At 42.9% G+C, this 14,882-nt stretch overlaps 1 protein-coding gene across 1 annotated transcript in view; it reads left to right on the forward strand.

Moving 5' to 3' along the window:
• The first annotated feature begins 11,729 nt into the window (after positions 1–11,729).
• The window catches only part of LOC142391905 (NLR family CARD domain-containing protein 3-like), a 418,516-nt gene continuing 415,363 nt past the window's right edge, over positions 11,730–14,882 (forward strand). Inside the window, exons 1-3 of the mRNA XM_075478088.1 lie at positions 11,730–11,802; positions 12,705–12,815; positions 12,900–13,013. Coding sequence (XP_075334203.1) covers positions 12,748–12,815; positions 12,900–13,013 — 182 coding nt within the window. The 5' untranslated portion in view covers positions 11,730–11,802; positions 12,705–12,747. The remainder of the gene's footprint in view (positions 11,803–12,704; positions 12,816–12,899; positions 13,014–14,882) is intronic.

Here is a 14,882-nt window from a genome sequence, read left to right on the forward strand (position 1 = left end):
AACATTACTTGCTCCTCCTTTATTGATTTCATCCTTGTGTGAAGATATATGACTGCACGTTAATGATAGCAACATCAACATATTCATAATTATGGATAGGAGGGGAGCCTCATCTGCTATTCTTGACATGTAAAGTCAATTTTTGCAGGTTTTCAAAAGATTTTCCGATGCTATGGTGTGAAACGGACTTTGGCGAATCCATAGCTGCTGAGCGAAAATGGCAACCTTCCGTCAAGGAATCGAACCCTGTTCCTCCGCTTGACAGGCGGATTCTAACCTTTGACCAGCAAAGATACAGAATGTGTTGCTTGACTGTCGTGCCAATTCTGAGAATACAAGCTGTAAGAGTATCACTGAAAAATTGACAAAAAAAAAACACGTTGCTACGTCACACCTCTGTGTTGCGAGTTGAATCTTTTTTTGTTTCTTCTTGTATATTCATTTACGATGCTTCTATTTATCCATGCTTTCCCACAGGAGTGTGTTACAATCCCACTTCTGACTCAATTTGTTGCGACTCCACAATCTCTTTCTGCTAGCAACAAAATTTGGGAAAACTTACCTCATTCTTTGGCTTCCAGAACACGAGTTAATAGGCGTGTTGCACGATTGATCAATTCCAGCTGAGATCCTCTGTGGTATGTGACGTCTCATGATGTTGCACATCCTGTCCACGTCCAGGACCTGTCGTGCCCTCTTATGCAACCCTGTTTCTGTGAGTTGGTGCTGGCCACAGGGAGGGTTGGGACAGACCACCTTCACCTTCCACAATTTATACGGCATCCAGGCAAGCAGTGGATGCGCAAAGAAGCGGTCCGGTGTAGGAGCCTGGTGGTACAGCTGGCTTGGCTTTGGAGGATAATACCAGAGCTTCAGGTTTTGCTGAAGCTCCAGTTTCCCCTGGGGTCCCACCTTCAGGACGCTCTTTGCCATCCATTTGTGATCTGCAGTTGGCAAGCCCTCTGCCCACCGACGGGGCAGCTGGGGAGTCGCTGAAGCTTCAGGTGTGTCAGTCCTGGGGTCTGCAGTCTTGGCAACGACAAAACAACACATGAACATACTTGATAGTTGTAAAAATCACTGCAGATGCTCTATGCTTTATAAAAATCTTAAATGACTTACTGACACAGAAGCACACACTGCTGCAGGAACCGGTACAGCCACCTGAGCAGCTGTCTGAGGGTCTGGACCCTGTAACAGCAATGCAAGGAACACACACATTAAAACCTTCATTTATTATTCTACACATCTACATAATTATTTAGCTTATGTACTTTTATATTTTAATTTTGTTTTACAATTCTTAATAATCTGGTATAGAAACACTGTAATAGACTGTATTCAAACAGGTGTAATTACTCACTGAGACAGCAATGCTGGCTGCTGAACTGGAGCTTGCTTCAGCAGAGTCTGTGACTTGGCTCTGTAAAGCATTCAGTCATAAGTAACTTGCATTAGAACACAGCTGCATTAATAAAACAGGTTGCTCTTTGATCTCTACTTACCTGGGTTACTTTTTGGGCTCTGCTCAGATCTGGCTTTGCAGCAGCAACATGAGCACCACCAAATCTCTGCTTGCTGAACTGGAAGGAAATAAAAACAAAGGACTGTGTCATTAGAGGACTATATTGTGTAACTATAATCCAGTGAGTCAGACATCCATGGTCAGTTATGAGTGTGTAAGTGTCCAAATACCATTGCCAAATTTAATGATGGCCGCTGCTTCGGTCCTCCTGCTCCCAGAACCTGTCCCACAGCTGGACTCTGCTGCCCCATGGTACTCTGTACCGGACCGGCTGCTGAAGTGCTGCTCTGGGTCAGACCCCCCACTGCAGCTCGTTGCTGTGTGGGCCCCTGAGCAGCACTCGCTGCTGTTGGCTGTTGGTTAATGGCAGAATAGATTTATCATAATTAGCATGTGTACTCTGATATGCACGCACACACACACACACACACAAACTCTCACACAACCATATGAACACACTGCTGGAGTCTTTAATTGCCCAGTGTTACCTTCGGAGTGTGGAATCCACAGGGACACTTCCTGAGCTGACCCAATAAGGACATCTGTCCATGGGTCTGCATGGGACATTTCTCAATCTAAAAATAATAGTTGATATAAATAAACACAAGTAATATGAATGTAAATTACTTGCTCATGACATGTTTATTAACTCATTGGCTTTTACTGTATTTTATATCATGAATAAAAGTATTATTAGAGTAAATGACAAGTAATAAAATATACTGAGCAGTGGTCATACCCTTTGATACAGCTCGTAGCACTTCTTCTGTCTGGGAGCCGGCCTGTTCCCTTCACCTGCCGGCCAGGCTCCAGTGCTGGCAAACTTCCTCAGACGGGACATCCGCTCTGAGTCCGCCATCGCCCTGTGTTTCTTTGGCTTGGTAGAAGATGCCTTTGGTGACATGAATGAAAGAATGAATGAATGAATGATTGAATGTAATTTACACAAGTGATGAATGAAGCTAGGCCTGCCATACAAATAGAAAGATAGAAATAGAAATAGAATCACAGAAGCAGTGGCGTCTGGCTTGTGAAAAGTAAACAAAATGGACGTGAGCTAACAGTAACGGAGCGGTCATAACGTAGAGAACTCATTCAAACAACATGACAACACACGCACACGCGATGAAATCACTTCTCGGCTTAAACTAACTTCTTATAACCTGGACAGAACTGTATTAAATATCTAAATACTCCCCATGTCGATGGAATAGACGTGTTTTTTCCTTTGTTTTGGATGAACTGCCTGGGCGCCGTAGTCACTTCTCACTGCACACGCCCGTGTAAACGCCCCCTCACGGCCACAATGCATACAATTATTGTCCAACCTTTCGGCCCTGCGATTGGTCAAATGTTGGAGCGGGGAAGAATCTGGCAAAACGATTGCTCGTTAAATGTTGGATTTGCGAAAGACATAGTCACCCGAATGATCCCTGGGCCCGGCAACACTATCGTCAAATATATTCTTTTTTGTGGTCAGTATGGCCATGCGGTCTAAGGTTCTGTGTTCAGGTCGCAGTCTCCCCTGGAGGCGTGGGTTCCCTCATTTCAGGGTTAACCAACTCAGAGTTTTCACTAAACCTGCTACGTGAAACGGACCTCTGGAAATTTCATCACTGGGATTCAAAGTTCTTGTTGGCTTTGGACAAGGCAAGACAAATATGAAACAACAGGTTTTCTGTTGTTGGACAAAGTACTTGGAAGTGAGCAATATGGAAGAGTGGTATGAAGGAGAGGGCAGGGGGGAGATAGAGGTCCCTGTACGCCGGGCTTCTTGTGGTGGCAATACATTTGGTGCTAAGTGAAATGCCATCTAAAGTGCTTCGATAAGAGCAAAAGAATGTAAGATAGTTGAATTTGAAATGACGGTATGTATTGAAGCCTGGTGTAAGAGCTGCTGGTTTTGAGTGATTTGTAAGGGAAGTGACTGTATGCAAGAGGGAAGTTGGCTGGCGGTACATTGATTAATTAATTATACTTGGTGGCAGGCAGCTGATAAAAGACCAAGCTCTCCCAGTCGGGGAATCGAACCCTGATCTTCCACGCAGCTCCCAGGAATTCTTTAGCTAACCCGCCCTAAACCGTTTCCCATTCGTTCTCTTTGGTCGTGTTAAACCACTACGGATGTAATGCGCCCTCCGGCCACTGCCGCCTTTTGGCGCTGCAACCGTTTCATGTCCCGCCTCCCTCTCTGACTCTTCATTCAGTGACAGGAGGAGAGCAGAAGCGAGCAGATAACACCTCTACTTTGTACATTTGTTTCATCCAACAAAGGTAAGTGACATTTATACGAATAAATAAATACAACAATAGATAATATGAGATAAGATATGATATAATATGACTCTTTACACTCTTTAACTGTTTCAAGTCCCCCAAGGGGCCGTTTAGGTGAGGGAGGACTCTCAACTGTTTCAAGTAATTTTACACATCACATGTGTAATATATACATCTAATATGTGTTTTTCCTCATTTGTCACAGGTCAACATGGAAAAAAAGTTTAGTTTTTTCCCTGGGAAGATCAACGTGGTTTTCCGCAAAGGACCTCAAGGGTTTCCCCGCCAGGATCCAACTGATGCAGCTAAGCTGCTGAAGGACAACCCTTCTCTGCAGGACCAGTCTGCACCTCTGTGGGAGGACGGGGTAAAAAAATAAATAAATGCCCTGACTGTGGTCCGCCAGAGAGGAGGGGACGTCTCAGACAGGACAGAGGTGCTGGGGGAATACATCCTGCAGTTCGGAAAGTACAAGGGGAAGTCATTTAGTTGGCTTTTAGAAAATGATGTCGGCTACACAGTCTACCTCCTCAAACACAGAGAGAAAGAAGAGGCTGCAGGAGTGTGTACAACAGAGGGGCACCAGAAGGCCAGCTTGTTGTGTTTTGTGGATTATGACCACAGCTTTGAAGAGGTCATATCTCTCCTGCGCTTTGAGTCAGAAAAACCCACATCTCAAGCAGCTTCAGAGGACGATCAGCTGGTTGGCTTTGGCTCTGGTTCCAGGAGCAGCTGGCAGGAGGTGTGGGAAAACAGGGCTGGTGGCTTTGCAGCCTTCATCATGGAGGCTCAGTGTTTTCCAGGGTCTCAGATGTGCCAACTACAGCAGTATCTGAGAAAGAAAGAGCCAGCGTCTCTCCCCTCTCCACCAGTTCTTGCCTCAAGCGCACATCATGAAGCCATGAGGAGGTTTTTCAGTGTACTTTCAGTGTTACTTTCAAAGTACAGCTCACTTGTGTGTTACCAGAATAAGCATATTTTCAGAGCCCTTATTCTTATTGCTGCAGTGATGGATAATGACGAGCAGCTGGAGAAAGGAATACAGAGCATATCACCCACACAGGAACTACGGTGTTGTGAGTGCATTTTTGCTTGATTTTCTTTTAAGTGAACATTCAAAATAGTTTTGGTCAAAAAGTCTTATTAAATGTGAGTCTGCTAAACTATTGAATCTTTTTGTCTTTTGCCAGCTGCTACTCTATCATCGTCTTCTGTAGCAGGACGAGCTGCAGGAATGAAAACAGCTTTTGTGAAAGTTTACATGTCAGATGGAGCCACAATGAATTGCTCTCCAAAATGGAACCATGAATTAAACTGCGTGTTTTCTGTGTGTGTTCTGGCCACGTTCTAACGTTTGCATGCTGGCGTTCCCACTAACCAATACACATGAATTGAAGTACCCATTTTTCTTCTCCATGCATGTTATTTAAAGTTGGAAAAATCATAATGCTTTTCCTGCGTAGATTAATAAAGGCTAAAGAAAATGATTATAATTTAGCATCAATCTGTAGAAAATTGTATTTATGAATACAATTTATTAAAATATTACCATCAAATGTATGTAAGATCTACCCCTTGGGTTTATGAGACTTTGCAGGCCAAGTAAGATTTGAATGGTTTGTGCCTTTACCAGGATGATTGATTATTGATTGTTTCCATTGCTGCTAACTGACATAACATTGTGTGTTTTAGCAGCATCTGCTTCACTGCCGCCTGCTGACACCAGAAGGAAACTGTGCGAGCCACAAGGTAAGGGTAATTGGAATTTAACTTGTTTGGTCATCTGCTGTTACTCTCATGAAATGAACTGTCTTATGTAATGCGGTAATATCAGTTATCTTTCAGTCATTTACTGGTGAATGCTTTGTGTTGCCTGTCTGTCCTCACAGTGCCCACCAGGCCTACAGTGAAGGAATCTGTGTTCCTTCCACCTGAGCTGCAGTTTCTGCTGAAAGAGCTTGCTATTCCCCAGCAAACTGAGGGGACGGTCTCAGCACCAGGTTTGTATTCTTCCAGACTGTTACACATAAGGTAAGATAACATGAAATGAAACAAATAAATACAGTAAAGCACGTTTTCAGGAACCTTCTGAGAGCTGCTCTGCTGCTCTTACACCTGAACCACCACACAATCAGTGTTACTGTGCCTCAGAGTAGTCTATATCTTATAGTCTACAATAAGGAGAATAAAACTTTTGGCCAAAAGCCAAACTGGCTTGACCAGATGATTTATTAAGTGATTTCTTTCCACAGTTCAGTAAACAAGGAAAACCAGATTTAAGAGTTCATTCCTCTTGAAGCAGATGGAGACAGGAGCTGGAGACTGAGGCAGGTACAGGTAGGCTACCGAGCGTTTCCAGGTGGATGTTGAATGGAGCAGTCGCTGAAGTAAGTGCTCATCAAACACAGCTCCAAAGCAGTCCCCAGGTCAGAGCCAGCCTTCTTTAGCAGTTTGCTCAGTTTCTTTGAGTCGCTGGCTCTGATGCTGCTGCCACAGCAGATGGTGCTGAAGAAAGATGGCACTCTGCACCACAGACTTAGGAAAGATATGCAACAGGTAAACTCCCAGGTGTTCCTCAGCCACCTCTTCTCCTGGGATGGAGACGCTGTTTGGCTTATTGGTGCTCCTCCTAAAATCAGCAGCTGAGGTGATTATTCCCACACCAGGCCACAAAGTGGTTGCCCACCTCCCTGCCTCTTGTCCTTCCTTCCCTGGTTACCTGTCAGATTTTATTACTCATTTTAAAAGCTTTGAATAGTTGGACGGTTGCCTCTGTCTATGATCTGTGAACTCCTTACTCCCCTGATTGCTGCTCACACGGCCCACTGTTTAATATAACTGATCTGTTCATTAGATGGAAATGAATCCCTGCATACTCCTAAAATCACTTTATTTTGAGGCTTTTTCTTCTAATTAAAACCCCACTTTCATAATTACTCGGGACTCTTTGTAAAATGCAAATAAAGCCAGAAAGATATGATCTTAGAACTATTAAAAAGTTCTATCTAATTAGAAATAGTGCGAGTTCAGTGCCATCTGTTGGTTTCCTTAGCGAGGAAATAGTTTTTGAATTGCTCTGTATGAATGAATTGAATTAATTCCAATTGGCCTGAATTGGACTTTATTACTGAAGTACCCTGAGATGACATTTTTTGTAATTGTAATAGTTTATTTTGGCAACATTTTAAACAAACTGACATTATTCTGTCTTGGGAAACACTGCTGGTGGAAAACATGATACTGGCTGCTGAAAAACTGGCAGAAGTGGACCTTCCAACATGACAGTGACAGGAAGTAATCAGCTGAAGTCGTCCAGAGATTAACAGAGAACACAAATCAACATTCTGGAATCCGGACTTCAGTTCCATCCAGAATCTGTGGTTGGAACCACAGACCAGAAGAGACAGAACAGAAGCCTTCACAAAGCTGTGATGTCATCACTGTAGTGACATCACAATCGATGTCATCTCTGATCTTGTATGACATCACAAAGTTTATACAGGCCAGACATTTTCACTGCTTTTTCACAGCTGGTCAGGAGTTTATCTGAAGAAACACGTCCAGTTTCTGAAGCAGATTTGAAAGTCACAGCAAACGGTTTGCACATCGCCTAAAAAACACTTAATTACTATCTTAAATAATCACTTTAACAAGCACTTAGAAACAACGCTTACTTGCCATCTTAAAAAATTGTGATTTTAAGTACTTAAGAACAACAAGCAAAATGAGTCAAACCAAGAAATCATCTCCTCCACTTCAGTGGTGTCACATGGCAGACGACGATTTGCCCGAGGGTTTCTACACGTGTCCCATTACTTTTGGCAGTAAGGAAAGTTATGAGGAACCCAGCAACTGTTGGAAAAAGAACAATCCCAGGTCTCTGCTGCAGCTGGGACTCCTCACTCAGAGGATGTCCAGCTCCTGCAGGATCATCTCCAGGCCTCCGTAGTTCCTCGAGCCAAGTGGAAGTTTCCAGTTTCACAAACTGAGGGGATTCCCTCTAACGCCTCTGCTGCTGACCGAGATTATGGATCAGAGAAATGACAGAACTCTCACCGACAGAAGAATGACAAGATCAGCTATTTATAGCATGGGATGGATATTCAAGACAAAGCTGCTGAAGAAACATTTCTTTCTGACAGGAGAAAAAGACAGAAGAGTGGCAGCAGAGAGCGGCTGCTCCATGACTGAGGAAAAACTAAAGAAGGTGCAAAACTGTTTGACGTGTGAGCGGCATCTCCGTCAAAAGTGTGAGCAGGAGCTCAAGCAGTGCAACCGAGTCCCTGCAGGATTGTGTGAAACTCTGAAAGCAGCAGCAGCAGAAAGTGAATATCATAGAAGAGCTCAGGAGGAGCAGCTGAAGCTTCTGCTTCTTCCATCATTACTTAGAGAGATGACACTGGAATGACACTGAGATGCTTTGGTATTCAGAGCTTTTATGGATTCTTTAAGGGTGACAGCTTCATGACACTTTCTCCAGTCTGACCCTCACTTGGAACACAATCAGACATACTGGGACATGTGGGAAAGGATCACAGTGTTCATACTGTACATATCTGAGAACATCCACAGGAAGACGCTTTATCATTTACATGTTGATTCTGTCTTTCAAAGTCAGATTCTTACTGGAATCCATGTTGTACACTGTATGCTGACACGTAGAAATAATCCCATTCTGCTTGTAAGCAGCTCTTAACAGAAACCAGCATGACTGCACTGTTATTACTGTATTATGTTGATGCATGAAAGCAGCTGAATGATTGTGCTGTAAACACTGAGAACAAGCTGCAGATGTGGCTGTTGTGTTACTTTTGCTTCACAGTCAGTGTAGACAACATACAAAACAGCTTCAAAGATACTTCCAGGTGAGGCATGAAGAAAGCAGCTGTGAGCACCGTAACATACAATAAATACATTATTACTGACCTGGACAGTGATGCATTCAGGTTCAGTTCCTGTTGTCCCATTTTTAATCACATATATATAAAGGATCCCTGCTTCTGTTTTCATTTACACCTCATACAGCATTCATACAACCCATGTTTGCCACCATTGCCTGGGCTCTATGAACATGTGTTGCATATTATTTACAGTTCAGATCAGAAAGCTGAAAAAGAGAGCAAAGCAGCACACGTGATGACTGCTGACTGAGAACAGAGCACCACTGCTTCTGACATCACAAGAAGTGATGTCATCACTGATTATGACTTCACAGTTTTGCATGACATCACAGTGGAAACATGACATCAGAGGCCATGACATCACTGTAGTTTCTAAAAGCCTGAAAGACAAAGCGCCTGAAAAACAACACGTACTTAAAAAGTCATTTAGACAAACGCTAAAAAACAACAAGCAAAACGAGTCAAAGCAGAATATCCTCTCCCGCGTCAAGCGATTGTGAGGTCTGACTTTTTCTAGATGGACAATTTTGTGATGCAAATGTATTACTCTTTTGAACGCATATTGTTTTGAGAAGCAAAACGCTTTATTTTTTAAGTCCCAGCCAACTAGCCGGACTACCTTCGTCAACGCCAAAACGAGGCTGGAACTCGGCTCACAGGAAGCAGCGGGGGGTAAGAAAATGTTCAGAAATGATATTGCTAATATGGGATGTCATACAGCTTCATGTCAAAAGAGGCGAACTATCCCTTTAAAGTGGCTGAAAGTGCACTTTTAATATCTGGCCTCAGTAAATCTCTGTGATGCTGTTTATTCATTTGTGTTTGGAAAAGATTGGAAACTTTATTTCTGAGCCCACATCAGTGGGTTATGGTTGTTCACAAAGAGAAAAGAGAAAAGTTGAGTGTATGAAGATAACAGCAAAGGAGTAGCTGGGACATCTCAGCAGATCCACGGTCAGCACCTTGAACATCAGCAACGATTTTTAGGAAAGAAGAAAATCTGAAGAAAATCAGATGAATCTGGAGACTGCAGGAAGATCTGCTGACAGTCTGCAAACTGATGTGAGAGAATAATATTTGTGTGTGTTTGTTATCCAGAAGAATTCCGACAGATGAAGTCATTGTGAGCTGAGCGCTGCTGGAAAGTGATATAACAGAGTGACCTAAATGAGGTTCTCATTCACAGTCTTTGGAGAAAACTGGGAAAGTTATTGAATTAATTTCCAAGTTAATGAGAAGTTTGATGGGACAGCAGCTTCCTCTTTGGTTTTTGTAGAGAAGAGAAAAAGCTTACAGCAGCTGGTGTTCCCAGACGGTCTCTACGGTGGCCCTGAGGTGTCAAAGAAAATACAAAAGCAACACAACAAGCAGTTTTCAGGTCTTAATCTTTAATCACAACACTCACGCCTCATGTATTTCTGAATATATTAATAATTCCATCACGTTGTGAAGCAGCTACAATATTTGTTCAGTTTTTTTACGTGTTCTAATCCACATTTCTTATTGACAAGATCTGGAGTCAGACATCAAAGTTCAGGATCAGTTTGGACTCCATTTATTTGTCATTTCTTGTTCTTTTTGGGGATCAGTTTGTGCTGTTCCTCCTCAAAGTGTCTCTCCTCCTCCTCCTGAGCTTGTTTCTGCCTTCTTCTGAATTGTTGTCATTCCTTATCACAGATTCAGTAGCCGTGATGAGGTCCACCACTGGCAGCTGTTGTGGAGAAATGGCAAAACTGAGTGCTTTGCTGAAAACATCCTTTTCTGGTTGGGTGAGGTCCCCATCTTCTAAGTTCTTCTCCCTGTGGTCCTGAATGTCTATGTCAAATATTCAGAAAGTCTAGTTGTCCATTATTACAATTATATGAATTACTAAAGTATTCAATCGTTCAAAAACACTCCCAAACTGACATGGTGCTGTTTGTCTTTTCACCAACAGAGGGCGACACATTCCCCTCAATTCCATCATCATCATAATTTCGTCGTACAGATACAGATGCCGAGTTTGGAGGCTCAGCTGTTCATCTTAAGGTGAAGGGACACTCTTTTGAGGACAGTAATGTCCACATTCTGGACAAAGGAAAACAGATGGTTTGGACTGAGGTGTGTCAGTGTGACCATAAAGACCTGCCAAGTGTAAATAGTCTTTAAGCTACTGATAAGCCGACAGTCCCCAGCAACTAGTTAAAGATGAAGACAGCTTTCAGACGAGAAGTGAAATATCCAGAAAGTCCAGTTGCCCATTTTTACAAATATAAGAACTCTCCTAAGGTATTCAACAGATTGCTGTATGTGTGTACTGAATATCATGTGCGATTACAATGCAAACCTGTTCATCTGCACCTGTATTTGATCCGTTACAGCATTAACGTTTCCCAGAAATACTCCTTCTCTGTTCATAATGTCACATGTGTGAGCGTGCTGTGTCTGTGTTCCTGAGAGGAAGTCACACACCACAGAAACCAAGAGAAACAGCTTTAACAGTCTGCTAGACTTTGTCAGTGTGTTTAAGTACAACTAAAGTTTAACTATATTCTCCAAGTAGTATTTATAAAAGAAGTAAACTAATATTAAGTAACAAGTTATGTGCTTGTAAATGTATAATCTCGGTCATTCTGGGGACTAAACTGTACGGGGTCCATCATTTAATCTATTAAAATATTTATTTAAGCCACCTTCTGTGTATGAGCAGTAAACTTTAAAGACACAGCAAGTGAATCTATAATGACTTTGAATAGACTGTTTCTCAGCCTCTTTTTAGTTTATGAAAGTAAAGTTTGAATATAATATTAGACTTTATGCAGTAACTGCAGTACAAGACATGTTGACCGATCTGTTTGAGGGAAGTTACTTAATATCACTAAAGTTCCCTGAACTTATCAGCAAAAGCTCCGTTTTCTTGGTATGATTTTGATAGAATAATTTTGATAAATTCATATAAAGCTGGAAGTAAACACTTGTTTTTAATACTAACTGTGCTCTTGAACTTTGTGTTGTATGGATTCGCAACGCCTCTGGGTGTGTCTGTCAGAGTGGACAACGAAACTAAACTTCCCTTTTTGTGACGCAGATTATTTGCTCCGTGAAATTCTCCGTCTGAAGGTAATGGAAGCTCTTCTTAATGTCTGATAATAATATCTGCTGTTGGCAGCTTAGTTCCAGCAGAAACAGCCATAATATACCGCGTCCTCCTTTCTGTTGATTCCCTGCTGTAACTGTAAAACTGTAAAACTGTAGTTTACCGTGTAGTTCTACTGTCCGCCATGTTGTGTTACTGTGTGAGTACAATATGGGGAATAAGAGCAGCAAACAAGGAGTCGTTGTTACTGCATAGCTCCCATTTGTGCCGGCGTTTTTTCCTGCCTGAATCAGCGTGTTCCTGAGGCGGGGATGAGTCGCTGCTCTCCCGCTGTCTGAGCCTCTGAATGCGGCCTGAGCTGGACGGCACTTCCGCTGGCAACCGGAACTGCCACAGCTTTGCGGAGGCATTTTAAAGTAAATAATAAAAATGTAAGATAGATCATGTAACATATTAGTGATAATGGTGTAATTAAACCAAATGTTACAATAAAAATGTTTTTATTAACAATGTTTCAATGTATTGAAAACAGGCATGAAATCATAAATATGATCATTTATAGACTATCTGACAGATTCTACAAAACAAGGGACTGTTACTGCATGCATTTCATTTATAATGAAAAGCATGAGACAATAAATCACATTTCTTTCACAAGTTATTTCACAATATTGGCATTAAAGGGATAGTTCGCCTCTTTTGACATGAAGCTGTATGACATCCCATATTAGCAATATTATTTCTGAACATTTTCTTACCCCCCGCTGCGTCCTGTGAGCCGAATTCCAGCCGAGTTTTGGCTTTGATAAAGGTAGTCCGGCTAGTTGGCTGGGGCTAAAAAAATAAAGCTTTTTTCTTCTCAAAACAATATGGAGAGGAGGATGTGAGTTGATGTACAGATGAATGATTTGTGTTTCCTCTGCAGGTGAAGGTAGAAAGTGTGTGTGAGCTGATGTGAATTCAGCAGCATGGATCAGTGTGAGGACACTAAAACCTCTCTGTGTGGGGAACATGAGAGCCAGAGCAAAGCTCAGAGGTGAGAGGACCATCTCTAACTGTCCATGACTCTTCTCCATGTCAGAGCTCAGCACTCACATCACCAAACCACCTTTATTCACAGGAACCAACCAGAACCAGAACCAGAACCTGAACCCAGCTGTGTGTCCTTTAAGAGCGACCGGTCAATGGGTCGTTATTATGACTTCAAATCAGACCAACATCCATCCTTTCAGAGGTGAGCTGAGTGTAAATGTTGTAACAGAGTAAAATGTAGCAGAGGGCGGTCGGTGGCGCAGTGGGTTAAGCAGCCGCCCCATGTACAGAGGCTATAGCCCTCGATGCAGCGGGACCCGGCTCGACTCCCGGCTCGACTCCCGCACCGAGCGGCCCTTTGCTGCGTGTCTTCCCCATCTCTCTGCCCCCTGCTTCCTGTCTCTCACACTGCCCTATCATTAAAGGCATAAAAAGCCAAAAAAAATACTTAAAAAAAAAAAAATGTAGCAGAGTCAGTTTCATATGTTCACATGTGAAGCGGTGTGTGTTGGATGTTTCCCACAAACACAGCAGTCAGAGAGGAAAGAATGGATGTTGGAGGTGTTTCTGAGTGTCTGTAGGACAGCAGCTGGTCCAGCAGGGGTCCCCTTTGTGCTTTGGCTCTAACACAGTGTAGGCAGGAACTTCCACTCAGGCGGCAGGTGCTGCTGGATGGAGGAGGACAGACAGATTATGTTCCCAGCCCTCCATCACCTGCTGCCACGGTTAAACTTTGCTCAAAATGATACACATTTTTTTCAGTCTCTCATACAAAGATAATTAAAGAAAGGAGTCCATGTTGGGGCCTGCTTGGTGGTGTGGTGGTTAGCACCGTCACCTCACAGTAAGAAGGCTGCTGTCCCGAGCAGAGCCGGGTCCTAACATCCCTCTTCACCACAACAGAATGGCACAGCGCCCTCATTGCTGCTGACTAAACCCAAAACCTCTCTCCTACTCCAGTTTGTCATCATCACTCATGAACAAGATGATTAAACTCCTCTGTTTGAGGGTGAGACTCATGCCTGAGCCTGATGGGTAACTGCACTTTTTTCTGTTTGAGAACCATGAGGCAAAGCTGCTTTACATGTGTTTGTCTGCTCTAACGCGGGATGAGCAACTCATTAGTTCCAATAGTAACCTGCTGCTACTTCCACCTCCAGGAGGTGTCATATCATCAGCTGATGATGGTTACATGGATCCCCAGTGTGAGGGAGTCAGTATTGATGCTGCTACATCATGTTAGCAGCTGTGATCTGTTTGGTTTTGGGGCAGTTTATCTGAGTCATTACTGAGCAACTCACTGATTAGTAGTCCTCATGTAAAGTGAAACTTTTTATTAGTCTGGATGGACTTCTGTTCTGACATTACCAAGTAGAGGATAACAGATTTAATCATTAGAGTTTGAACCTTCACACACTTATCAGCATTGATATGTGTGTCTGTTCGTTTGTGTTGATTTAAATGTTCACATTTTCAACATGTATGATACAGAAAATGATCTTTGAGTTAACTTTGAATGGGTTCCAAACAGTTTGTTCAGCAGAAGCTGCCCTGACACCACTGTTTCCACTGACAGTAGGACTGCAGAGCAGACAGTGGTGTAGAGTCCAGCTGTCTCAGTGATGAGTTACTAACTGGTCAGTGAAATGGTTTCAGGAAAGCCAAAATAGTTTTCCCTCTTGATGACAGAGTTGCAGGAGAGTTGCTGCCTACTTCCTGTGGTCAAAGATGTAACTGAAGTCTTTTAGAGGATTCTCACCTGGAGACTGGTTTGGATCTCTTGTCAGGCTGTAAAAGGGCTTACCTCATTGGCTGCTCCTCTTATTAAGAGATGAGTCTCCATGGAAACAATATTGATGGCTTTTTACTGGGAGTCTAACATATTGAAAGTATCCTGATGTTTTTCCAGTCATCATGTATTTCTGAGTTTGATGAAACAGGGAAGGAGACTTTTCCTGAACACGTCTGTTTTAATATCCATCCATCCATCCATCCATCCATTATCTTCCGCTGGTCCGGGGATCGGGTCGCGGGGGCAGCAGCTTGAGCAGAGAGACCCAGACGTCCCTGT

Source organism: Odontesthes bonariensis, chromosome 11, assembly GCF_027942865.1.
Source record: "Odontesthes bonariensis isolate fOdoBon6 chromosome 11, fOdoBon6.hap1, whole genome shotgun sequence".
NCBI classification, from domain to species: Eukaryota; Metazoa; Chordata; class Actinopteri; order Atheriniformes; family Atherinopsidae; genus Odontesthes; species Odontesthes bonariensis.